The 27,319-nt window shown below is 38.5% G+C and overlaps 2 protein-coding genes across 3 annotated transcripts; one reads left to right on the top strand and one right to left on the bottom strand.

Annotated features, from left to right (window-relative positions):
* The first annotated feature begins 2,247 nt into the window (after positions 1-2,247).
* Positions 2,248-11,226, top strand: pwwp2a (PWWP domain containing 2A). Of its 2 annotated transcripts, XR_013817940.1 has the most exons (3): positions 2,248-3,339; positions 7,101-11,022; positions 11,116-11,226. XR_013817940.1 is itself a non-coding variant. In XM_079835417.1 (2 exons), exons 1-2 carry the CDS (start codon positions 2,285-2,287, stop codon positions 9,034-9,036), a joined length of 2,991 nt encoding a protein of 996 aa, XP_079691543.1. In that variant the 5' UTR covers positions 2,248-2,284; the 3' UTR covers positions 9,037-11,226. The 2 variants fall into 2 exon arrangements, 1 of the variants encoding a protein (XP_079691543.1); XM_079835417.1 differs by having other exon boundaries at positions 7,101-11,226.
* A 1,311-nt stretch (positions 11,227-12,537) lies between these two features.
* Positions 12,538-26,842, bottom strand: ttc1 (tetratricopeptide repeat domain 1). The gene is made up of 8 exons (XM_079835418.1): positions 26,099-26,842; positions 24,853-25,518; positions 24,673-24,733; positions 22,017-22,129; positions 20,343-20,379; positions 20,019-20,167; positions 19,281-19,335; positions 12,538-14,022 (listed from the first exon to the last, which is right to left on the bottom strand). Exons 2-8 carry the CDS (start codon positions 25,492-25,494, stop codon positions 13,886-13,888), a joined length of 1,194 nt encoding a protein of 397 aa, XP_079691544.1. The 5' UTR covers positions 25,495-25,518; positions 26,099-26,842; the 3' UTR covers positions 12,538-13,885.
* Between the last annotated feature and the right edge of the window lie 477 nt (positions 26,843-27,319).

The raw sequence follows: 27,319 nt of genomic DNA, 5'->3' as shown, positions 1-27,319 counted from the left end.
CCTATTGTTTCTGGAAAACCATAAGAAATTGGTCATGTGACCACATAATTTTGAAAAGCCATCCATTTTACTCATCCTCTAAAGAAGGGAGACACGTGGCATGAGAGGTTAGCACATTTTAGCTAAAAAAAACTGTTTTTTTCCTTTAAAAGTAAAATTTCTCTGATCAAGGTTTTTTGATTGTAGCGTCTGAACAATTATAGACAAGTTTGAAAATATTTCACACATGTTTTAGTGCTTTAGCAGGCTACACAATGAGTCTATACAGTTAGCATGATGTTAGCTCTTAACTGCTGGATCATGCTAGTTTTTCAAACTTGTGGGTCTGGGGTGATTTGTGCCAAAGGGCCTGGGTTAAGTTGTGCCTGAAGAAGTCTGTAGATGGAAAGCCCATCTTTACATTTAAAGAAAACGATGAAGGAGTCATCCTTAGAGGTGATGTGCTCAAGAAACTACCCATACCCCAAAAACTTGGTGGTACAGCCAGAAGAGAGCAGAAGTTTATATTCCCCTGCAGCATTGACAAGTGTAAGTAGTAAGGCCAGATCCAGACCACCTAGATCTACATACCCACAGGGGATAATCTGGAGAAGCGAGGAGATGGGCATGCCTCATCAGTGTTTGACTCACCTGCCATTTGTTTAATTTAGCTAACACTGGTTTCAGTTTTGTTAATAAAAATAAATTTTATTCCGTTTTTAAGAGGCCTATGTCACAATAGGATGTTTAGAAATGAGCCTCACTTTATTCTTATATGTTACATATTTGACAGGCAGCTTTCTATGTATGCCAACAGGCATTTATTGCCAAAGTCTTTTTGCCTGAAATGATTCACAATTATCATATATTGTGTATTTAAGTTTTTTGTGTTTTCCCCAACTACAAAATATGACTTATTCCAACAGTTTAATAGAGTGACAATATCTAAATAAACCTTAAATTAGTAATTTTGTATTGAATTTGTCTTGCTTTCATATAGCATTACAGTTCATAAAATTAAAATTGTTTTACTTCAGAAATCACTGGCACAATTTACCCTAACATATTCTCCCCAATGGCACAACTTCCCCCTCACCAGCGGCAAGTTGTGCCACGAGACCACTTTTTTCCCAAAAGCTATATTTCTGAAACAATTTATTTCAGATCCAAAGTTGTTGTTCTCAGGGATGCACCACATTCTGAAATATATGTACATTCTTAAGTTGAAGACATTACTGTCATGGCCTCACTTTAAAGTCACTTTGAGTAAAAACTGGCACAACTCACCCCACTTTCCCCCTAGCCTACTAATAAACAGCTAACTAAGCTAACAATGCTACAGTGAATGGATTTTTTTTCATATTGCATATATAGCGTGTGAATAATGTGTGTGTGTGTGTTTATATTTTCAGTATAACTCCTTGCCGCTGACCATAATGAAAAGTGAAAGGTCAGTGATCAGTAGGTCATTGACTATACAATGACATGTAGCCGCTGGTTTAGATGAGCTTATCAAATATGCAAAAGTTAGCTTCTGAGAACTACGCAGATAGCGCTGGTGCACACGGGTCACTTAAAAATGTTTTTGAATTCAAGTTTATTGTGAAACAGAACCACCCTTTAGCTCACTAAATACACTTTACAAGTGAAATCATATAAATTTCATGAACCATTTTTCAAAAAATGTTATATAAATGTGAAATCTGTTTTCTGAGGGTGTTTCCCTCATATTGCATTGTTATTATGAGTAATGATGATACATTAAATGTATTGAAACTCAACATTTTGGCAACCGTATTATTTAAAGCCTAGCCGGCTATTTATTAATAGCCTACTACTTTTAATATTTTCATAAAATATTTGTTGGTTAGTTAGTTTTAATTTTAATTATATATATATATATATAAAAGAGCTGGGACCATATTTCTATTCTATTTTATTTATTTAAATTACCGAAAACGATTGTTATTATTTGTATTTAACAATAACGACACTGGCTTACAATAACTGCAACGTTTGGAATAATATAACAAATGGACCACACCAACAAACCCTGACGTAAATATACAACTCGACATCGCCCCTGGTGGTACCAAAGTTGTATCCCCATAATAAAGTATATTGACATAATAGAAGCCAATCACAACAGTGTTTCCAGGGATTTCCTTTGAACGACAAGAACCTGAGCCAATTAATAACAACTGCACGTTGAAGCAGCTAATGGGAAGTGTCAGTAGTTGTAAGTGGGCGGGCTCTAACCTATCAGGAGGAGAGGGCCAAGTAGTAGTTGCAAAGCGGAAAGAAAATGGCGGCCGTGGCTGCGGAGCCAGGAGCTGCTGCGGCATCAACAACAGCGGGGGACGGGGTGGAATACGAACCCGAGCCAGGAGAACATGTGGTCGACCTAGAGGCACACTCCGTCCCGGAAATTAAGCTTTGTCACCAACCAGAGGATGTGGATGCAGTTCAGGAATGCAGCCAGGTCCAAATGGAAATCAGAAGGCCGGACCTTCAAGCCGCGGGAAAAGCCCTCGCTGCCCATGCGGACGGTGAACGCACCGAAACGGGGGGTTCCTGGGGCCGCTTGGACACAGCCGAGCAACCCGTGCGTATGGACTACAGGTGTACAGACGTTTCTGATTTCGGGGGATCCTTCTCGCCGAAGGTGGCGGCTGCTAACGAGGTCAGTCCTCTCGAATCCAGCCCCTGCCGTTTGCTCCCCAGCTCCATCTCCGACTCCCAGCCCTCCGTGGTCTTCTTGCATTCCCTTCCCTCTCAGGTTCCGTCGGAGCCTGAAACTGGACCGCCTCTGGCTGTCGAATACGACTCCAATCCCGTGTTAAGCCATCCTACCGATCTGGAGTGTGAACTCATAGGCTTCACGCAGCCTGACCCGGAGCCCGAGCCCGCAAGCGATGCTCTCGGGTCTGAACTCAAATCTCACGAGGACGCTTTCCATGACATCCCGCACCCCGCAGATCACCTGGACTCTCTGTTCAACGCAGAGGAGACCTCGCTGGGAGAATCGGTGGGTCAGAGCTGCATTAGTGACTTTTCTACTGTTTCCAGCAAGGACTCTCCAGAACTTCCAGCGGTGGTGGATCAGTCGCTCATCTCATCGGTAACGTTAGAGTCAAAAGAAGTGCGCTCGCATCCTCTTCATCATCAGAGCTTCAAAACGGACCTCAGTGAACCCGAGAGGGAGTCGGAAACGAAAGACCCACCCGAGCCGGCGGAGCGCCTGGTGCCCGGATCCGAGGTTCGAGTCTCGCTGGATCACATCATCGACGATGCGCTCGTGGTGTCGTTTCGCTTAGGCGAGAAGCTCTTCTCCGGGGTACTCATGGACCTTTCGAAAAGGTAAACAACACGGTATTTACCCAAATAATTTGTCCACTTATACAGCCAGCAAAGTTGGCTTTCGTAGGTAGCTGTCAGTAAGATGGAGTTAAGAGCATCGTTATCTTTACATTTTAGGTTATAAACGATTTTTATAGTTTAAAGTAAACTCTCAGTATAGTTTGAAGTGTATGAGTTATTATAACATTAAGAGTGTATCTTATTGTTTTTTTCTGTCCTATTTCATTGCTTTTCACTTATTTTTTTTCTCTTAAAATGTCCTCCAGTTTAATAAATTAAACTGTATTTATATTTACTATTGTACATATGGAAAAGTGAAATTATTTTTTATTTTACTATTATTTTCACTGGTGTGGCTGGTGATAGATGGCATTTTTTTTTTGCTGTATTATTGGTGATAAATTGATTTACAAAGTATTCAAGGTCATAAAAATGACATAATATACAAGCTTGAACAAAAACAGTGTTGAAGTCTATTATTGCAAGACAGTACTATCACTTATTTTCATGTCAGCTACCCATATTCAGACATGTAACTACGGAGACAAGATCATCATAACCAAGGGGGGAGACAGTGTTATGCTGGTGATTAACACCCTACAAATTGCTCCCACAGTTTGTCTGTCTCAACACCCTTGTTCACACATTTTCTCTCAGTGTCAGATATGAATCATAGCTGTGCCCAATTTATAGTGCTATCCATGTGGCCTGCTGTGGGATCTCCAGTCTCTCAGTTCAGTTCTCACTTGAGATAAATCGACATGAAACATTCTTGTGATGTTGCTGAATGTGTAGAGAAGGTGTCCTGAAGAACCTGTCCAGCAACATTGTTAGGAAGTTATTACATCAGCTGAAAATTATGGAAGATTTCTCTACGCTGATAGACCATATTAACCAATTAATAATTACACATCAGGCCATATTGGTTTAAGAAAGCGATGGTGGGTTTTTTTTAGAATTGAAATGATGCTGTGGGCATATCCCAAAGATGCCTAACATCGCTGACATAGACCAAGATTTCCCCAATATTTTTTGTCAGCGGGAACCTCATAGGCGTAAAATATTTACTTTAAATACCCATTGAGTTATTATTTTGATAATTTAACGACTCATTCGAACGTTCTCAATTCAGTGATGTCGTTTAATGGTCTCATGCAAGTAAATGGATTAACTGATTGTAGATTGACTTTAAAGTGTATGCAGTAACCCAATGAAATTGAATAATAATAATTGTTTTAACTAACTAAAAATGAAGACAGAACAATATTACTGTGTGAATTGCATTTGTACTGTAAAACAAAAAGTAAATAATAATAACAATAATGATTTTACACTACAAGTTACAATAATAATATTTATGTCTTAAATCAGGGGTGCCCAATCATGTTCCTGGAGGTCTACCTTCCTGCAAAGTTCAGCTCCATACCTGATCAAACACAAATGAACCAGCTAAGTAAGATCTTCAGGAGCACTTGATAATTACAGAAAGGTGTGTTGGATCAGGGCTGGATCTGAATTCTCTAGGATGGTAGATCTCCAGGATGGGCCACCCCGTCTTAAATTCTTCACATTCAAATTTAAAACGCTCAAGATTTTATATTGGTAGAAAACTAGTGAAATGCTTTAAACTTTTGTCCATAAACATGTTGTATATTATGTGATTGTGTTAATAAAGTAAACCAAGTGCACGTTGCATTCTACATATATACGAGCTAACTGTGAACCAAGCCGAAAACACCAGGGCATGAGCTGTCCTCCCTTCACTTTAAAACACGCAGCACATCAGACTATACAGTTGTTTAAATACATAGTTTGCATTTGCTTTGATTACCACACTGTTTCGTCCTCCAATATCATGATTATCATGCAGCCACATTTAGCATTTATTTATTTTAATTTTACAGTACACTTTTAAAAAGCAGCTAAAAATTAATTTGGGTAAACCTGCTTTTGTGTAAATTATTCTGTATTACTCTTTTATCTGATTGTCTGTCACTTATTTTGATTTCCTTTTTATGTTTGGATGTAAAGCACTTTGTGACGTTGCTCTAGAAAGGTGCTATAGAAATATAAATTACTTGCATTCACTATAATTATCATTTCACCAACTCACAAACCCCCTTCAGTTCCTTCACGAACCCCCAGGGGTGTTTGGGGGAACCCGGACATGGCAGACCACTATTTTAAAGGAAATTTCTGAATTTAAAAGTTAAGCTTAAGACTTCCATATGTACATGCTTGTTTTTTATTTGTACAAACTATGGGATGAAATGAAATCAAGTTCTGTACTTCACAGCATATCGCAGATGCTGCTATTGAAGCTTAACTTAATTTAAGTCTTAGTATTCGTTTAAGGCCCCCACCATTGGTATTTTGTGCTCTAACATGTTAATGATGATATATGTTGCTGCTCCGAATCTCAAACAGAAGCAAAAATATGTTTTTAATTGAGAAAGTGTCACTAGCTCAGCTAATTTCATGCTTCCTGTGAGTAGGGCCATCTGTGAGAGTGTGGGGAAAAACTTCCTCTCTTCAATTTCCATTTTGTCTTTAATGGGTTCAGTGTAATTGCTCATGTTTTGGAGTGGTGACACAAAATAGACATGGATGGATGGAAAGATGGATATTCACTCAATAGTTGGTTAAAAATAACTAATGCCCTGTTGTGGAATAATTTCCTTCCGAAGGTCCCACTTTTTCCGCTGTGATGTAATAACCACAGTACATAAACTGAACACAGTCAGTGTCATGGCGTTGAAGTGGTTTGCCAGACATACTGTCCGATTTATTTTTAGCTTGCGCTCTAAGGGCTATTTTCATTTGCATTTTTCAATGTTAGGTCATTCCCAGGTTCTGGATGAAACTTCTAATGGAAGAAAAGCATATCTCATGATTGTCGAATTACTCCTTCCTAAAACATTAGTTATTGTAAGTCAGGAACAATGTTCTCTGACATTCAAACGATCACAGACTCAACACATTTTTTAAGGGACAGTACTTCGATGTCAGTTTTTTACATTCTTATTCTACACCACCAAAGTATCAAAATCAATTGCATTTTGTCAAATTCGTTAGAGCGTTTTTACATTGTGATACAGATAGACAGGTGGCGATTTACTTCTGAAATAAGCTGTATGGTTAGCAGAATATTCATTTTAATTGTAGAGTAAGTTCTTCTTGGCCCACATTGTATATGCAGCTGAAGTGGCATGTTATCCTCTCGTGCATGTTTTATTTTATTTATGTATTTTTGTTGTTGTACTCTTGCTTTGTCAATTAATCATCATTCTTCTTGTCTGAAGTCATGAATACAGACGTATTTTTTGTGAAACCTAAGGTTTTTGTCCCTCTATTGAAAACCAAAACTGAAAAGGCATTTTAAAACAAATGTATATTGAATAAGTAGTTTAATCCAAGTCTTGTGAAGATATATACAATTTAAATGAAACCAAAACAATAGTGTGACTGACTGCTTAACATTTTTTTTGCAAAATAATGATTTAAAACCCTCCAGAGTAACAGCAAAATTACAAAGGGAGACTAGACCATGAATGTAATGGTTCAAGACCTCAGAGTAACTCTTCAATTCTATGACTGAACAAACAACTCTGCTACATTTTATTGTTGCATGTTAGTATCCATAATCTAGTAGTAGTAATCTTGTTATTTTTGTTTAGATTTGAGGAAATGGGGATTAGACCCCAACCTCATTGTTCTGTTCAGTTTAACCTTAGTGTCTTTTCTTATCCTCTGTACCTCAGGTTTGGACCTTATGGGATTCCTATAACTGTGTATCCCAAGAGAGAGTATAAGGACAAGCCAGAATCTATGCAGCTGAAGACGGAAGCATTCCAGTCAGAGACTGATAAGGGTGTTGCTCAAGGACCTAGTGATGCCCCAATTAAGGATCCTGTGGATGCTCCGGATGCCCCTCTGAAGGACTCTGCTGAGACTCCTGCAGCACCCCAGCCCTGTCCCAACCCTCAACCTAACCCATGGACCTCAAAACCACCTCCTCTGTTTCAGGAGGGGGCCCCTTATCCACCTCCATTGTTCATCAGGGACACCTACAACCAGTCGTTACCTCAGCCTCTACCCCGCAAAATCAAGCGGCCCAAACGTAGGCTGTATCGAGAGGAGCCCACTTCTATAATGAATGCCATCAAGCTCCGACCAAGACAAGTTCTGTGTGATAAATGTAAAGGGGCTGTGGTGCAAGGGGACAAGCGTGAGACACGCAGAGGCCCCATTTCAGACTGCCGGAGTGATGATGCCAAAAGACGGCGAAATGACAACGCAACGGCAGCTGCTGGTAAGCGGCCCCGTAGTGATCCACGTTCTGAAGAGAAGGGCCGTAGTACTGATGGGCCCAAACGGCAGGGTTCAGCCATACGGGTGTCATCATCCACCGCCTCTTCTCTGGGCCACAGTCAGGTCAAAGGTGCAGCTGCTGGGAACAAAATGGTAAAGGGGGTGTCCACTACAACAACAACATCCTCGGCCAACTCTCGAGTGCAACTCAATGCCAAAAAAGTGCTTCAGAGCAAAAATGTTGACCACTCCAAAGCACGAGAGGTGCTGAAGATGGCCAAGGCTCAGAGAAGACAGAAAGAGACAGACACAGGCAGTAGCGGGAACACCAAGGCCATAACCAGGGCTGCAGCCCTCCAGGAAGCTCACCAGAAGGTCCACTTCACCCGGCGATTGCAGCAGATTAGTGGAGGTCCAGGTTCCAACCCCCTGCCACCCAGGATGCGCATCAAGCCCCAAAGGTACCGTAATGAAGAAAACGATTCTTCCTCATGTAAGCCGCCTTGCTTGGAGAAAGTGCCGGGAGGGGGCCGTTTACCACTGCCTAAGCCAGCCGTGCCCCGCTGCACCTCCACACGCTCCTCCTCCTCCTCCTGCTCTGCTAGCCAAGTCGCCACAGCTGTAGAGCCCCAGAAGCCAGACAAACCGATTGAGTCCCTTCTCAGCCAGGCACAGCCCGATCCCCTCCCAGCTCCGGAATACAGGGAACCCCAGGCTGAGACAGAGGAACAGGAGGGGCGGGAGGAAAAGCGGGAGACGCGTGGGAGCAAGGCTGGTAACCTAGTGGTCTACATGACCCTTAACCCCAGGCAGCCCGACTCCTCTAGTACCTCCATGTGCAGCATCGATAGTGCAGATGACTTAAAGTCATCAAACTCTGAGTGTAGCTCTACCGAAACGTTTGACTTCCCCCCTCCTGGTGATTTGCGTTCGGCCCCTGCCCCTGGCACATCCTCCGCTTTTGCCTCTGCCTCTCCCTCTGCTCCTAAGGACGACAAAAAGCGCAGTAAATCCCTCAAAGCTGCCGTCTTTTCCAAAAACGTCACAAAGTGCGTTGCCCTGGATGGCAGGACAATTTGTGTCGGGGACATTGTTTGGGCCAAAATCCTTGGCTTCCCCTGGTGGCCCGCCCGCATCCTAGCCATCACAGTGAGTCGCAAAGATAATGGGCTCTTAGTCAGGCAGGAGGCCCGGGTCTCTTGGTTTGGGTCGCCCACCACTTCCTTCCTGGCCATTACTCAGCTTGCCCCGTTTCTAGAAAACTTCCAGTCTCGCTTTGACAAGAAGAGAAAGGGCCTGTATCGTAAAGCCATCACTGAGGCTGCCAAGGCTGCCAAGCAGCTCACTCCTGAGGTCCGAGCCTTGCTAACTCAGTTTGAGACGTGAGGTGATATGCCTCGGTAAGGTAGGCAAAACAGGCACCCGAGCTGGCCCTGTACCCCTTCTGACACCTCTCAAACTTTGCTGTACCCAGTCAGCTTCCAGAGTGAAACAGAAAAATGTCAGCCAGGCAACCAGGACTAATTTATTTTTGTTGAGAAGGCAAGAGAAGGGGATTGAATTGAATGGTTTTCATGTCAAGTATCTAATGTTTGCCCCCTATGTAACCAGTCTTTTGATCTTGTCATATCATCATACTTTTATTATTATGGAAAACGGATGACAGAGATTTGTAGGAAAAGGTTCTTGAGTGGCCACAATATTTCAGTTTGCCTTGAACTTGGTTATTCTTGGTCACTGTCTGCTGTTAAAGGTCCCTGTAAACATGAAAGCAAATGCTCTGAGTGGGATTTTTATTGAGATTGAGTAGCTTTCGTGAAGAATTAGGCGTGTGTGAATTTCTGCTTGAACCCATTCTCAAGTGATTACCAACCCTTACAAGTTGATTGTTACTTTGTCTGGATCCCTAACATAGCACAGCTAATGCTTCCTTTTGGATGATCATAGGAAGTGTTATAGGTTCACAGTGTCAGATCATTCCTGCTGCATTTTCTAACACTACAGTGTTTCTAGACAGTGTCTCTGTCCAATTGCCCTAAGATTACATGAACTGATTTCAAGTTAGACCATCCTTTAATTGTTTTCTTTTATGGTTTAAGTTGTGTAACTGTAAAAGTTGACCCTGTTGGGTAACGTAGAGTGCCTCGCTCAGGTAGAAAAAGGGACTTAATTGGTGCTGATCTTTCTCAGACGTTCTGAGACGACTAATCCAAGTTCAGTGATCCGAGCAGACGGCTGTTGATCTGGGCGTGGCTCTTGGCCAGCCGTGGCTTTGCAGCCAGTCGAGCTGCTGTTACGGGGGGAGGTGCCGATAAGCCGAAGTCACCTCAAGTGCCACTGTGAGGAGAGCACAGCGACTCTGTAAACGCAGAGAGTACCACCTCAGACACGGAGAAACCTGCCAGCCTAACTGTGCATCCTCTTTCCCAACCCCTCGCAGCTACAACATCTGCTTCCCAAGCTCATTCCTCCCTAATCTACTTGCACTGTTCACAGCTTTTTTTTCCCCTCCACTTGTTTTGCTCCCTCCTGCCGTTGTCATGTTTGTGTTTTGGAGATGCTTTTTATATATCTGATTATGGCAAAAATGTTCTTGTTGTTCAGCCAACCCACCGACCCGACTTTGTTTTTTGCATGGATTTGGGAGTGCATATGTTAATTCAAATGAGCATTTTTAATGGCTCCATATGTTGATCTAAATTAGGCACATCACGAAGCGAACTAAACGTTTTTATGTAGCTACAGTGGAATGCAAAACTCTTAACCCGAGTTCCATTAAGTAATTCAATGAAAACACTCGTCCACTGTGGTGTCCCGCCGCAAAGTGGGGCATTGGAGCACAAGGCAGCAGTTCTTATGTGTGATTGTTTGTCATAATTATGGGCCTCTGGCTGGTTTAGTTGTTCAGTGATTTGTTCCGATTCCAGTATTCATTGTCTCTCATCTGAAATGTTTTGCTAAGGATTACTGTGTTTTAAACTTATTTGTTGTGCCTGAACTTTATTTTCTCTCATTTCACTACTTTCATAATAGGGCTGAAGGTCTGGAGTACACATTTGTATGTAACGTGTTCAAAATGTATTTTGCCCGACTGATTGGAAGATGAATGGCCTGGATCTTATTTCAATGCTGAGAAGCAACGATTTTATTTGTGTGGATGAGCATTATCTTTTTTTCTTGTCTTTTAACCATGGTTCTGTCCTTGCATTGCATACCCATCGGCATCCTAAACTGTCCAGTTTTATTTACACATCTGAGAAGGGAAATATACTGTATGATATCTGGGTCTTTCCACGTATGACTTAGCAGGTAGAGATCGAAGACTTGAGGAAAAAACAATGCTTGGTAGACCACACTGACTGACTGATGGAGGTTTGTGTAAAGGAGTAAAAACGGTATTTATTTTGGTGGTTGGCTTTGTTTTATTTCAGCATCTTTTTTACTTTTATTTCTATCTGTTTGCAGGTCAGAGAATGCTGTAAAACCATTGAAAAAAAAGTAACAGTTGAAGATATTGTGTACATGTTTTCTGATGTTTTAAGAGTATATAAATAAACTGTGAACTTCAAGAATTTTATCTAGTTGTCATTATTGTTGTATTTTTATCTTCCTAATATCATTTCTCACTTCAAACCATATTTGTCTCTGGTGCACAACCCTGTTTTGGGAAAAGCTGTTTTTCCATTCTAAACGGAAAAATTCACTCAACCGTCCAACCAAGACAGTTTTCTGTCATGTCACAGTTAACCAATGCATGAAAAAAAGACATTTTCATACCTGCAAACAGATGAGAAAACAGTAGGGAAAAAATGCGCCAGACTTTAACTAAAGTATATTTACCCCCGGTTTCACAGACAATGCTTAAGCTAGTCCTAGACTAAAATGCATGTTTGAGCTGTTTTAACTGAAAGAATCTTGCACTGACAAATCTTAAAATATGTCAGTGGCATTGTTTTGTCTCAAGATGCACACCAGCAATGTTTTTTTCTTGGGCATGTTTATAAAAGTTACTTAAATGTCCTAATTGAACTAAGGCCTAATCCTGGCTTAGTCTAAGCCCTGTCTGTGAAACCGGGCCATAGTCTACACTAGAAAGTAGATACATTTACACTAGACAGTTCGTTATTAAGCTTAAATAGTCTAACTGATTTGACATTTCAGTCGATCTTTGCTGTCTCTCCACGTGGTCTTGGCTTTATAAGATCAGACATTACAATAGAAAAACAGCTGTGCATGAGGATATCACATGAAACGTTAATTCCATCATATGTTTGGTTTGCTTTTGAATATACATGTTTAGTTGGTCTAAACAAATGTTTATATTCATACATCCATAAATTGTAAATGTACAGAATGTGAGAAATGTAACCGTGTAGCTCACGTTTAAAGCTAGAGACTTTTTTTTTTGAGATTCTCTGAATCAAATCTTCTGTAAATGTCAGTTTTGGACCAGCAAGCAAGTTTGTATTTTTCCTAAATAAAAGTCGGATTAAGCCTAAAAGAAACCATTTCAATTATGTAAAGCGCAGTAGGTCTATGGTTCACCGTACCAACACAATTAGTAAATGGAAGATTTTCTGTTCCTCAACCACAAGATGAGAAGACGTCTGAAAAACAAATTAAGACTAGCAGGTTTTTAATAAACCGTTAGTTTGTTACACTGTATACGTTTCTCACACTGTTCTTTAAGGTCCTTGAATCTTACATAAACGCTCAATGTGTATAGTTTATATATAACCTGGCGGAAAATATTCTGACCTTCTGTTGTCTTTTTTCTGCAGTGCTGCAACTCTGAAGAGCTACTGATTGGTCTGTTGCCTAGAGCACTGCTATTGGTCAGCAGCCAGTCAGATGAGAGGAGCCATCCACAGTTGGAGAAGCAGGTGTAAAGGAGAAATTATTTTTATTTAAGAAAAGAATTATATATTTATAACAATGAATTACAGACTCTTTCCTGATCAATCATGCTGAAAATAATTTTTCAATCCAGATTTGTCTTTGCGCAGGCTTTTGTGTTTAAAGCATGTGAAAGAACACTTGCAGATACCGAACAGCACAGCCGTTGTGGATTCAAGGTGGTGAGCTGGCACACATTAATGCAGGGTTTTTAAGATAACTTATAACGTTTTTTTTTTTTTTTAAATGATGTAAAAATGCAATAAATATCGCATGTGCTATACTTCACAGTACAATTACAGAGGATTGGGTCTTATTGTGCTTGTAGTCTTGGATGAAATCCCAGTGTTCTTTCCCAACATCTATGCTCCTTTATATTGAGAAATTCTGAGCCTTAATGCAGTCTAGACTGTTCTTGAAGAGAGCTTGAAGTTTTCCACACTCTGTGGCACAGCATACATGAAATTATCAATGCAATCTGTACAGCGTTACAAACCACTCTGAGCCAGTTTATTTGTGCACCCCTGCATTTATAAATGCTTTTCTAATTATGACAGTAAGAACACATCTTTTCTATCTCTGTCGTACGATGCTTTTTCAGATTGTTCGCCTCAAGGTTTTCCTAATAGCCGTTGGGGGCATCATTCATTGCACATGCTCAACCTGAATCCTGTAAAAAGGGAATTAAGAGCGAGTGAGGAACAGCTGCTGACGCTTTCGGTCTTGCTATTGTACATACATGCGTTTCAGTACAATCGTAAAGCTCTCCTGACTATACATATGAAGATGGTGGTCGTGGGTATACATTGGTTTTATTACTGTAGTAAATGTATATCTCTTTATTCAAATTAAACCTGTTTTTTTGTCTTGTACCAAATTGTGTCGTATTCTTTAACAAAACATGCTGTATTAAAGTACATCCAAGAAAAGTCACAAAACACAATGCAGACAGGATCTCAATAAACCGCTGGTTTAATGTGAACGCAGGTAAGGTTGATTACAGCGCACGTTTTGGATGAGGTGATGAAGGCCATAATTCTCATTGCTCAGGACTGACAGTCTGTGGATCACTGACTCCAGCTTCACTGCACACGTAACACTCTGGCATGCCGGGGGGGGGGGAATTATCTAAATAATACAGACTTAAAAGCCACCTGACATGAGCAGATAATGTAATTGGCCAAATCAATTGGAAACAGCTTGCGTTACTTGTCCGTGACAAGCGATTCTGCAAAAAATGCATCAGTGAATTAGTGCAGACGGGGAATATGACTGGGTAGTCCGAACACTTGAACGGAGCAGTTGACAGTTTATCACTGTAATAACAGACTCTGGATTGCTATCTGTTGTTGTTATTAGGATTCTGAACAAAATTAACGGAGTAGGATCCGGTGTTGGAATCTTGGTTGACCTGAAAGTTGGAGGTGGAGAGGCCAAAGGGTCGTAAAATCATGTTGCCCAAGTCTTTCAGCTTACCTGAGAAGACAAAGAGAAAACAAATTAATGATCTGCTGGGATCTTCAATATACACACACACATACTCACACACAAAAATACAGCATAGGCTGAAATATTGTGAAGTATTATTTAAAATAACTTCTATTTTATAATATTTTAAAATGTAATTCTTGTGATGCAAAGCTGAATTTTCAGCATCATTTTTCAGTTTTCTGTCACATGATCCTTCAAAAATCATTATATTATTTGGATTTGGTCCTCAAGAAACTTTTATTATCAATGTTGAAACAGTTGTGCTGCTTAATAGTTTAGAAGAAGCCATGATCATTTTTTTTAAGGATTCTTTGATTAACAGGAGTATCAAAAGAACACCATTTATATAAATAGAAGATTGTGACAATGTAAATGTCTTTACTGTCACTTTTTTCGTGAATCTTTGCTAAATAAAAGGTAGTAATTCCTTTTAAGAAAAATCTTACTGACCCAAACTTTTGAACGATAGTGTCATTTTTATGAAGAAAAGGAAAATTTGTATTAAAGGGTTAGTTCACCCAAAAATAAAAATTCTGTCACCCTCATGCCGTTCCAAACCGCCAAGACATTCGTTAATCTTCCGAACACAAGATTTTTTTGATGAAATCGGCGAGCTCCCACAGAGACAGCAATTTAATTGACACTTTCAAGGTCCAGAAGGGTAGTAAAGACATTGTTAAAAAAGTCCATGTGACTCCAGTGGTTCAACTTTAAATGTTATGAAGCGACGAGAATACTTTTTGTGCGCAAAAACAAACAAAAATAACTATTTAACAATCTCTTCTCGTCTGTGCCAGTCTCCTACGCTGTTGATGTAGTGTAAACAGTGAGTGCAGCACTTCTGAAGGCCAATTTAGACTTCTGCGTCGAGTGCACGCATAAGGTACGGCGTACCGTACGCATAGACGCGTTGGATACGCCGTACCCTGACGCGCACCTCTCCAAAAATGTAACGACGCGTCAATTCTACGCGGACCGCAAGCGATGTGATTGGTCTGCCAGAACCCTTCCCTCAGGTCAATAAATAAATAAAAAAATCTGCGATAGGAGTGTGTGCCTGTGTGTGTCCAGAAATTGGATGATAGTTCCTTACGTCTGCTATAACACAATATTTTGTAGTCCAGCGATTCTTTATGGTAGTAAATAAATAGATCCGCTGAGTATAGTTTGTTTATTTTCTCATTAAAACCAAAGATGTTAATCAGTAATTGTATATCAAGAACAGGGACACATTAAGGTATATTTCGTGAATGAAGTCTCCGCAACAGCAATCGATTGCTCGAGCCACCGCTGCTGAAAACAGCGGCCACGAGCACTCTGCATGATTTCACAAACACATTCCAGCGCCAGATCGCCTTATTTAACTCTACTAATCAACTAGAGATGCTTAATTTGTATTAGATACAACAACTCAAGCTGCAAGAAAAGCCGCTCTCTCACTGCTGCTGATATTCCGACATGAATGTACAGATTCTACACAACAAGCTGCTTCTTCTTCGGCTGTTTTCTTGATTACACCAACATGCCCGAGGACACTGCCTACTAGCGTCTGCATGTGTAATTGCACATTGACGCGGACAACAGCGCAGAAGTATAAATGCTCACGACAGCGTCGGCTACGCGCGTAGCCTACAGCGTACACAATGGCGTACACAATGGCGTACACTCGACGCAGAAGTATAAATTGGCCTTGAGTTCTACTGTTCACCATTGGCTAGCTCCTGCGTCAGCATCACATGCATGCGTTGTGGTGCTCAAGTGAACAGTGTTGGCCAATGGTAAGCCGGCGTTTTGCCGTAGGGCTTTAAAAGAGCTGCACTGTATTTACTACATCAACAGCATAGGAGACAGATGTGAAGAAATGGTTGAATAATGTCGGGAAGCAGACACACTCTGTCAGTTTAAATCTAGACTAAAAACATCTTTTTACTATGGCATACACATACATTTTTTTATTTATATTATTCAAATCAATTAAATGATTGTTAGTCTGCATTAACTCGGTCAGCTGATACCAGGAACACTTCCCATAACACCTGATGTACCAGTTACATTATAAAAAAGAATGGCATCTACGCTAATGTTAGTCTCTCTGTTTATCCTGAGGTTTACTGCAGTCAGCCGGGTCCGTGCCATATCCAGATCAGATGGTGGACCTGCGCCCAGACATGACCAACGCATCCCTGAAGTGTCTGCAGAAACTGTGTCTATTAGACTCCCCCTGAAATTGCCTCATCGACACGGCAACCTCAATAAACCCGCCCCCGGCGTGATGACTCCGATCTTTCGAATATTCCTATCTAATAATTGCCTCACTGACACGGCATCCTAAATAAACCCGTCTCTGGCGTGATGACTCCGATCTTTCGAATATTCCTATCTAATAATTGCCTCACTGAGTTTTGGTTCCTTGCCACCGTCACCGTAATCTTTGGCTTGGCTTGCTCAGTAACTAAATATTCAACTAAATTACTGATCAGACCGCATTGCCACTATATGATAATTGAAATGAGCTGGATAACATCACTATGTGTCCATCAGAGCGGCTGTAAAGCCGAATCAAATTCTGTTGCATTATTTTCCTGTTTAACACTGTGAAGCTGCTTTGAAACAATCAGCATTGTAAAAAGCACTATATAAATAAAGGTGACTTGACTTGAAAGTGTTAATTAAATAGCTGTCTATGGAGGGGTCAGAGAGCTCTTGGGTTTTCATCAAAAATATCTTAACTCGTGTTCCGAAGATGAATGAAGGTCTTACGGGTTTGGAATGTGACATGAGGGTGAGTAATTAATGACAGAATTTTCATTTTTGGGTGAACTAACCCTTTAAATAAAATTGAAATGTACAGAACATATGACTGTACATCAGTAATGAACATTTTATTGGATTTGCAATGAATGCGATTAAAGTGTGTAAATGCATTAATATAGGCTAGGCTTCAAAAGCAACTCTCAGTTTTATATGTAGCGGGGTCCCAGTGCTCCAACTCTATACTAACAAGTTGGCCTGAAAAAGGTTAAAGACTCTAAAGGTCTAAAGCGATTATGGGGAGCTTTGTCTCTGTGACTGGGACTGCAGTAAGATCAATATGATGTGTTCAACAGTAACACCCTTCACTGTGAGCTGCAGTAAGTTCAGCCTGACGGCAACAGTGGAAATCTGATCTTCAGAGGAAACATACAGAGTTTGCAACATTTATTAGTACCTTAAAACAGACAATACCAGCATGTGCCTTGAGAAAGCATTGCAAAAGTAACAAGAGACATTTAACCAGTAATGAAAACCAGAGAAAATTTTAGTTGTTTGATCCTCTACACTTTTTTTACCAACACTATCATTTTAGTTTAAAAAAAATGTCATAATACAAATGGGAGTAGTGTTAGAGCTCAGCCGATGTTGTCTTATAATTGACACCAATAGTAATTTATTAATGTTTAAGTTTCTGATAACTGATATGTTAACCATTTTTTGTTTTGTAACAGAAAATATTAATTCAACATTAGAATAATAACAATTTATGATAATATAGAATTATCTTTATATACATTTATTACTATCAATAATAATAAAAAATGTAAATTATGACAAAAGTGGACTTTAAAAAAAAAGAAAATCAATACCCCTAATTGACTGTGCTGTTGTTTTGACCTGTTCTATACGGCCAATTTATGGCCAGAAGTTGTCTCAATGCATTGCACTTCATGGTCAAGTAAGAAAAACATTCAATAAGACTGCATTAGAGATTTCAAATATGATTTATGCAACAAGGTTTTTTCAAGCCAAGGTTCTTTGGTTTATAAGGACTCTTTGAAATATACTAATTAATGGATCTGACTAGAACTTTCTAATGGCTTAAAATAAAGTATGTTTCTTTTTTCCCAAATAACCTTCCAAATGAATAGTACTGCTGCACTGAAACATTCAGACTAATGACATCACAGAATAATCACCAATTCTGTAGCCTTATGAGCGTTTCCAAACGTTTCCCCGTCAACGCAATCAGAGCGCATCTTCTTAAAGGCCAGCTATTTTGTGAGCAAGACTCGGAGCTCACTTTTCCCCGACAACATGTTCCTTTTCTCATAATATGAGAAGACTGAGATTGGAGTGTCATGTATAGCCTAATTTTCCACATTATGTAAAGTGTTTAATTTTGCTGCTATTTATTTATTTATTTGTTTGATATAATGTATGCTTATTTCGTTTGAGTTCTGACCTCTGAAAAACTACATTTTTATTTGATTTTAAAGGGATAGTTCACCCAAAAATGAAAATTAGCCCATGATTTATTTACCCTCAAGTCATCCTAGGTGTATCTGACATTCTTCTTTCATACGGAGTTATATAAAAAAAAGTCCAGGCTAATCCAAGCTGTATAATAGCAGTAATTGTTGCTCTGTTTTTGAAGTCCATAAAAATGCTTATGTTCATCAAATAACATGCTCCACACGGCTCTGGGGGTTAATAAAGGCCTTCTGAAGCGAATCGATGCGTTTGTGTAAGAAAAATATCCATATTTAAAACTTTATAAAGTAAAGTTTCGGCCGATCGCCTTCCGTGGAAAAGTGTTGAAAGTGCCTCTGCAGTTCAGACGTAGCGTAAGCATTTTGAACTGCAAGATCCAATTTCAACACTTTACTTTATAAAGTTTTAAATATGGATATTTTCTGATATAGATATCCGATATAACTTTTATTCGTCTGAAAGAAGAAAGTCATAAACACCTAGGTTGGCTTGAGGGTGAGTAAATCATGGGGTAATTTTTATTTTTGGGTGAACTATCCCTTTAAGGCTACTTGACCATCAGCCTGATTATGTTTGCATTGCTATTTCTCTTTTAAATGTTTCAGTTTGGTGTATATTTATTTATTTGTCTGTTTATAATGTATATTTACGTTTATATTTATATTTATATTATATTTATTTCTTCATTTGAAAAATATTTTTAAATAAATTCTAAAATAATAAATTCAGTTTTTTTTTAAGGCTGCTATTTATATCAAAGTTTTTTTTGGTATGCGTTCTAATCTCAGAAAAGTTCATGTAATGTTTGCTGGTGTCGCTGCGGAGTTGACTAGGAAAATCAGCGCTATAAAAAATAAAAATAAAAAGGAGGGACCAAAAAAAAAACATTTTATTTTTTATTTAGTACCGTCCTAAATAAATCTAATAAAATTCTCTCACACCTCTTGTCAGGGTGTATCTGACCCAGACAAAAATATTAAATACAAAAAACTTACTCATCATCTCTTCTTTCAGCTTCTCGTTACGCTCTTCAATTTGCCGTGGCAGCCGCTGAAAGAGAAATAGAAATTTAGAGACAATAAATGTTTTAATTGGTTTAATTTATTCATCCTCATGTTGTTCTAAACCTGTATACAATCTGTATATATTTTCTGTCTTCCATTAGACTTATTTTTAAGAATTTAAGATCTTGCCATTTAAAAAGAATCAAACATTTGTGATTTCCAATTGACTCTATAACACATACATTAGAGACAAATATATCAATGATGTGGACGAGTGTTCCTCGACTAGGGGGTTTCAGCAAACTTCCAAGTGGGCCTCTAGATAACTTAAATGATTTAGAATATGACAAAGCAATCTTTAAAATATATTAAACCACTACAAATCAACATACTTCTTATTTTACATCACCCCCTTAACAACTAGGATTTCCATGGGATATCCTGGATAAATGAAGAAGCCTGGTTTAAAAGGTGTGATCGAGACGTGGGAACATCATGCAAATGAAACGCCATGTGCATTTTAAATAAGCAAAGTACATTTTACTAGTTGTGTCAAGCTCTAAAATATTTTATTGGGTAGATTAAGAGTAATATATCTATGTATCTATATATATATCTATACACATTGTGTGAAGAACAATCCGTTCTTAAAACTTCTGGAATCTTGATATTTAACTGGGTCTTTCAGGCTTTTGGGAGACAAAAGGCCACTGGCATAGAGACACTCACCATACACGCCTCTCTAGCTGCAGGGATGCCCGGGTCTTTCTCCAAGACAGTTTTATAGTCCTCTAGAGCTTCATCAAGTTTCTCTGTCTTCTCGTAGAGTTCTGCTCTCCGCAGAATGGCACGGACATAATTTGGATTCAGTTCTATGGCTGTGGATGACAGAACAACACACATCGTGTCAAACATCTTTGTTTCAAATCACATTTCCACAGGAAAAGGAAATAAAGATACACATCGGAGACAGAAAATAAAAATAGCCAGCAAATGTATGTTGTGAGACTTTCTCTGGATACAGAACACAATGTGTGCAGGATATACACTCACCTTTAGAGCAGTCACTGATAGCGCTGTCTTTTTTATCCTGTCAGATAAAATTATGAAGTTAATATGCAAAATAATGAATGAGTAGAATATCCGGATAATCATATACAAAAACTAATTTGAGCACTTGAAGTAGTGATTGTGATGACTGGTTCCAAAATACCGTAGCAAAAATTCATGCAAGTTGGAAAGTTTAAAACACTATTAACCAACATGTTACTGATCCATGCTTGTGCCAAAAAAACAACATACAAACAATCAAACGATGAGAGTCTGCATATGATTATAAGAACACATTTTAAACAAAACACAAAAGTTGCCATAGTCTTTTCTTCTCTATTGTGACGTATATCTGAGTGAAATGGCTTCTGGAATAAGATTTTTTTTTTAGGAATTTAATTCTTGAGAATTGATTGGATCAAAGAAAGTTTGGCGTTGCTAAATAAATGAGGGAGGGGGAGGTTAATGTTTTGATCAAAGATTATGAGTGCACATTCATTTGAAAAACGAATGATGTGAACGGGTGAATCATTTAATACAAACACTGCATGGCTCTAACATTCTGTAAAAAGGATGTCATGGTGACTTTAAAGGAATAGTTCACTCCAAAATTGTAATGATCCCATAATTGACTCAATCGCAAGCCATTCTAGTTGTTTATTTCTTCTTTCAGCCAAACACAATCGGAGTTATAAAAAAAAATCTCCTGGCTCTTTCCAGTTTTTGTAATGGTATTGAATAGCGCCCATCCATGATGGATGTGTGATCCATACAACACCAGGGGGTTAATAAATGCCTTCTAAAGCGAAGCTATGCAGTTTTGTAAGAAAAATATCCATATTTAAAACTTTATAAACTATAATCACTGGCTTCCGGCAACGGCCGTACCCACATTCAGTAGAAAAGAGAACTCAAAAGAGTCTAGTTCTGGTAGAAGCGTGACATCTGACCCGACGTATGCGCAGCCCAAGCTTAGATGAGAATAGATGCCTCTAGAGAAAAAAAAAAAACACCTAACACCGAACGCGCGTATGGCCGTTGCCGGAAGCCAGTGATTATACATCTTATTCACAGCAGAACTATCTTTGAGGGTTCATCTCTTCAGTGGGTTGTACTGTTATTTAATGTGTTTTGGATTGTTCTGCTGATGAAACACTGCAAAAATATCTTTCCAAGAAATTTCAGTAGACAGTAGTGATCTAGGGGCTTTATACAGCTTTTTTCAGTGGATGACATTGAAAATACTATCCCTCACAGCCTCGCTTTCATACCTCTCATGGCACTGTTCTGAATAAAGTCTATAGTTTATACATTTTTAACTATGGATATTTTTCCTACAAAAACACTTTTTGTAGCTTCAAAAACTTAGGCACTAGTCAATGCCATTACAAAGCTGGGAAGAGCCAGGATATTTAATATAACTCCGAAAGTCATATACACCTAGCATGGCTCGAGGGTGAGTAAATTATGGGATCATTTTCATTTTGGAGTGAACTATCCCTTTTAGCTGCATCTATGCAGTGCAGTACTGCAAGCAAACACTGCGTGTCCTCAGAAGACATCTCTTAAAACAAACCTTTAAAAGGTTTATACAGACAGTGTACACCTGATTCTCTCACCAGAAAATAAAAAAGAAATATACATTCTGTATCTGTACAAAAACAATAAAATTTTCACCTGATGCAAGCGCGCAGCAGCTCGATTAGAGAAGAGTATGGATCTCTCTTTACTGTAGCACACAGGACACACTCGCAGGGCGGCAGTGTAAGACTCCTCAGCATCTACATGCTCTGTAAACAATCAAATGTCAGAAGAATATCTGTAATAAATATGAAGCTTCCTCAAGGGGTAATTCAGCCAAAAATGACATTATTTACTCAGCCTCTTGGTATTTTTTGTAGAGCATACAATTTGTGAAAATATTGAAGTAGCTCTTTTCATTTTGACCACATAAAAACACCAGAAAAGACCTGTGCACTATATTCAAGCAAAATTATAAAGTTTATAAGGAACACTGAAATTTAAATTGTTATTCACCTGTTATCAGAGTATTATGCATAATTACTTACATTTTGTAATTCTATGATTTCAGATTTGACTTGAAACATTCAGAAGTTGAGGGATTTTTTAAATGTTTTGGAAGAAGTCTCTTATGTTCATCAAAGCTGCATTACTTTGATCAAAGATACAGCAGAAACAGTAACACTATGAAATATTATTACAATCTAAAACAACAGTTTTCTATTTAAATATATTTTAAAATGCAATGTATTAATGTGATGTCAAAGCTAAATTTTCAGTCACATGATCCTTCAGAAATCATTCTAATATGTTGATTTGCTGCTCAAGAAACTTTTCTTATTATTATTAATGTTGAAAACAATTGTGCTGCTTAATATTTTGGTGGAAATCGTGATTTTCAGGATTATTTGAGAAATAGAAATCTTTTGTAACATTATAAATGTTTTACTGTCACTTTTGATCAATTGAATGCATCCTTGCTGAAAAAAAGTATTAGTTTCTTTATCTTATATATATATATATATATATATATATATATAGTAATAGTATATATAAAATATTTTACTGGCCTTTTTACTTTTTGAATGGTAGTGTTTAATGCTCAAGTTATACTTATATGAAGTTGTATGTTGTTGTTATTTTTCATGGAGTCTTTTATGGAGCTTGACAGGTGTGAACACTGTTTTGAAAAGAGCTGTGTAAAGACTCTTCAAAAATTATTTTAAAAAATAACAACATTATAACAACATAATAACTTTTTTCACTTGGAGCACAGTGGCCCCCAACTGAAAATTTTAGGGGCACAACCAGAAATTTTAGGGGCGCACACCATAAATCAACATGCTAACCAAATCTACTAATTTCCACTGTATTACTAATAGGGATCGGTATCGTTAAGGTTTTAATGGTTTTACTACTCTTACCGATACTGCTTATCGATCCGGTACTTTAACAGTATTCTTACCGATTCTTTTTATTATACTTTTTTTTTTTTTTTATATTTAAAAAAAAACAAACATAATTAAGAACATAATTAACATGGCTTTATAATCTGAAAAGTAAAATATATATAGCAAAAGAAACCGCAAAGTTTGAACAAAAATATAAAACATCTATTTGTAAATGGACCAGTGTGCAGGCATTCGGAAGGTCTGCTAACATTAATAATACAGTAAAGAACAAACCTACAAATAAATCTAATAAAGTAATGAAATGTAAAATAACACTGCATAGTTTTCACTGTATAAATTGATAGATTAATGCTTATAAAAGCTAAAGTTATTAATTCAAGAGATGTGAATATTTTCTATTTGCCTTTTGTTCGATTCGAATTAATGGCTCAATCGTCAGCATGTTTATTAGACGCTGCCCCTTTAAGACCGATCGAATGTAGAACAAATAATATCATATTCTCTTATTTCTCCAAACTATTTACGCCCATTTAAGATATAAACTGTTAAAATAACTACTCTCCAATCCGGTCAATTTGACACCGGCTATTTGTTGTTTATTTGATGGTTTAGACACGCACACGAAGCCTAAAATATTAACTGCAAGTCGGTCCATTTCGCAGCACACACACATAAGCCGCCTTGAAGTTGGAAACAGCGTCTCTTGCGCGGATTATTGTGCATTTAATAGCTCTTTATTATCACACACATCCCGCAGTTTAGCAACAGTAGAGACTGCAGTTTACAACAATCACTGAATCTGACGTTTAGTTTAGGTTTAGGGAGAAATGACAGCGCAGCTGTGAAGGGAAGGATCGCGCTCGACGGAACACGGCTATAGGAATAGTTTTTATAATTCTTGGAAGCCAAAATCGAAAATAAAATGAGATTAATATCACAGCACATCCCTAAAGTTTAAGTAGACTAAACTTCTGTGTAGTTCTCTTGGCCATCCTCACTCATTAAGCTGACTGTGGTGTTGTGTTCGCTGCAGCTCCACGTGAGAGCTCGCTCGCTTTCTCTCTCTCTCTCTTCTGGATTGCGAATGGCAAAAATGCATCACGGACAAATTATTTAATATAGAAACGGCTGGCAAAGATAGAATTTGCCAGACATAACGTCTATCAATTATAATTAGTAAGTGTATTTTCTTAATTTATCCAGTACCGATAGCAGGCAAATTTACTGGTCGCACATGTGCGACTGGATGTAAAATTCAGTCGCACACTCTCAAATTTTAGTCGCAAAATGCGACCATTTAGTCGCACTCTGGAGCCCTGCAATTAGTGCCACTTCACAAATTAAACTAGGTGTGAACGGACAGTAAGAAACCAGTTTATCTTTGACTGGTTTTGTCTTACCTCCACTCTTGAACTGCATGTTGCCCTTCTCCTTCAGCTCTAAACTCTCCTTTCTTCTGCTCTGTAATTGGAAGAAAGAAATAATAAATAAATATATCAAGAGACTGAGAGCACATCAATGACAATGGCATTAAACATGGTACAGGCAGAACTGAACGCGAAAAATAATAGGAGGAGAACCTCTTTTTCTTCTTCCGTCAGGTCTTTCTCCAGCTCACGCAGGTATTCTTCATCATACTCGGTCACCTTGACTGCCTCTTCTTTAAATTCTGAATCTGAGTCACTCTCTCTCTTCTCATCGTTGTCCACAAACCTCTCCCATTTCTCCTGTTCTTCATCATTGTCCTTCTCAGGACTCAGATCTTCATCATTGTCCTTCTCAGTACTCAGATCTTCATCATTGTCCTTCTCAGTACTCAGATCTTCATCATTGTCCTTCTCAGTACTCAGATCTTCATCATTGTCCTTCTCAGGACTCAGATCTCGTGTTAATGAGTCATGTCTCTTTTCAGCCGACCTGTCCTCGTGCCCTTCCGAATCCTCTGCTGATGTGTTATCCAAACACAACCGGTCAGTGTCATCCATGTTTTCTAGTCTCTCGGTTTCTAAGCTGTTGTCTTTTTCTGTCCTGCCGCCTGACTCCAGTCTATCGCTGTGAGCCCTCTCTGGGTGTTTAACATCAGCGTGTCCATCCTCTGCGGATAATGTGTCCTCACAGTCGTAGAAACAGTCTTCTTCCTGGTCTGTACTGGTTTCTCTAATCTCTGACACTTGTAATGTGTTTGCCATGGAGGCTGAGAGCGTCTCGGACTCCGTCTCCATCTGGAGTTCTGCTGTCACCACAACCTGAACAGTATTTAAGTGAAATTAATGTAAATTACCTCAAATCATATTCACAAAATATTTTAAAATGAACATAAATTTAGAAAAAATAGAAATGCCAGCATGCCCATTTCATGGACTGCCATATAAAACGCAATAAGTCTAAAATACATACATCACTTAATACTACCATGTACAACTAAATATGTTTAAATATTACAACAGACTTTGAATCGCCGTGTTGTCATCAACATACATGTCATGCTTACTTCAGAGCTGGTATACATAGTAACAATTTATACTGGAATGTTTTTGCAGTCCATAAACTTCATTAAATAAAAAAGAGAAATCACAACAACATTCGACAATAGAATATAGTAGCTTAGATGAACAGATTCAGACCAAAAATATCAGTCAAAACATACTATTAGCACATGTGTTAACAGGACTGATTTCACTTAATCATCTCAGCACTCGGCAAACACGAATGCATTATTTTAAAGTTTAACTTGCATTTATATCAATATTTATAAGAATGATGAAAAACACATATTTTAAACTGAACATTTTAGATAAAAACAATCACTCAGTACTTCTTCCTTACCTTCTAGAAATGAGCCATAACGTCTCTTCCGGTTAATCGCGCACGACCTGACGCATGGGCTGAAAAGGATTCTGGGATATGTAGTGAGAGCTCGTATTTGCTTACTGGAATATTTATTTGTGTTTCGGAGCTTGGTTAATTATTTTATTATACATATCAGAATAAATAAATATTTAGGTAAAGTGGGACAAACAATTTTCAGTATTGATTGTGCTTTAAATATCAAGGGACAATTGATTATTTTTATTAATTAGGCCTATAGGCCTATAAATAATGGTATATCAGGTGAAAATGGGAGAAATCATTTTCAGTATTGATTTTGCTTGATCAGGTGACAGTTAAATATAAATACATAAATAAATGAAAAAATTGTGTGCTTTATTATGTTTACATTTAACTCAATGGCTGAAAATATAAAGCTTTTAACAGTGCTCCAACATCAGTTTGCAGAAACTATCTACCATGACAATGTTTTTTCTGGGCTGCATTGTTTATTGTTTGTATGGTTAGCATGTATATTTTGACCCTGAGTATATGTGCAACAGTGGTTAAGGCCAGCAGAACATGAATACTAATAAGAAGCCAGCCTGAATTTTGGCAGTCTTCCTCTCCAATTTCCGAGTTCTCACATGGGCAGCTTGATGTGTTTAGGAGCTGAGAGAATGACATGATAGACAGTTCTGGCTCATACTGTGTCCAGCTATGTAGCTGTGTCTGGCTCGGCTTTGGGCCACCTGGTACATCCTGGCATAAAAGATCATAAAACACACTGATATAAATAAATTCCCTTTAAAACTTAACATATAAGCCCATTTTTAGTGTATGACTTCACGTTTTCCACTGACAAAAGTGAAAATAAACAGAGAAGGACCAAGATAGTAACAGAAGTCTGTGTGACATCCTGGAATGTTAATGCATGGTCTTGTGATAGTAGGCTACATGTGATATTTAAATATAGAAGCAGCGGCAAACGTGACATCCAGGGGAAAATAAGCAACACAAAATACTTTTCAAACATCAAGCAGACCACCAAACAAAGCATTACAAGAAACTGCCAGATGTGTAGCCATTTAAAGTGAGCCACAGAAATAAGGTGAAATGTTATTGGGAAGTCATGCTCAGTTGCAGTTGCATCAAAACAAGTGTGATAAAGAAGGCGTTTTTCCTGTAGATTTGTATTCATTAACCATACTTGTAAAAATGACAGTGCAATAACATCAG

Source organism: Gobio gobio (genome assembly GCF_949357685.1).
Source record: "Gobio gobio genome assembly, chromosome: 14".
Lineage (NCBI taxonomy): Eukaryota > Metazoa > Chordata > Actinopteri > Cypriniformes > Gobionidae > Gobio > Gobio gobio.
The sequence above is the reverse complement of the archived record's forward strand: the minus strand, read 5'-3'. Positions and strand labels throughout refer to the sequence as shown.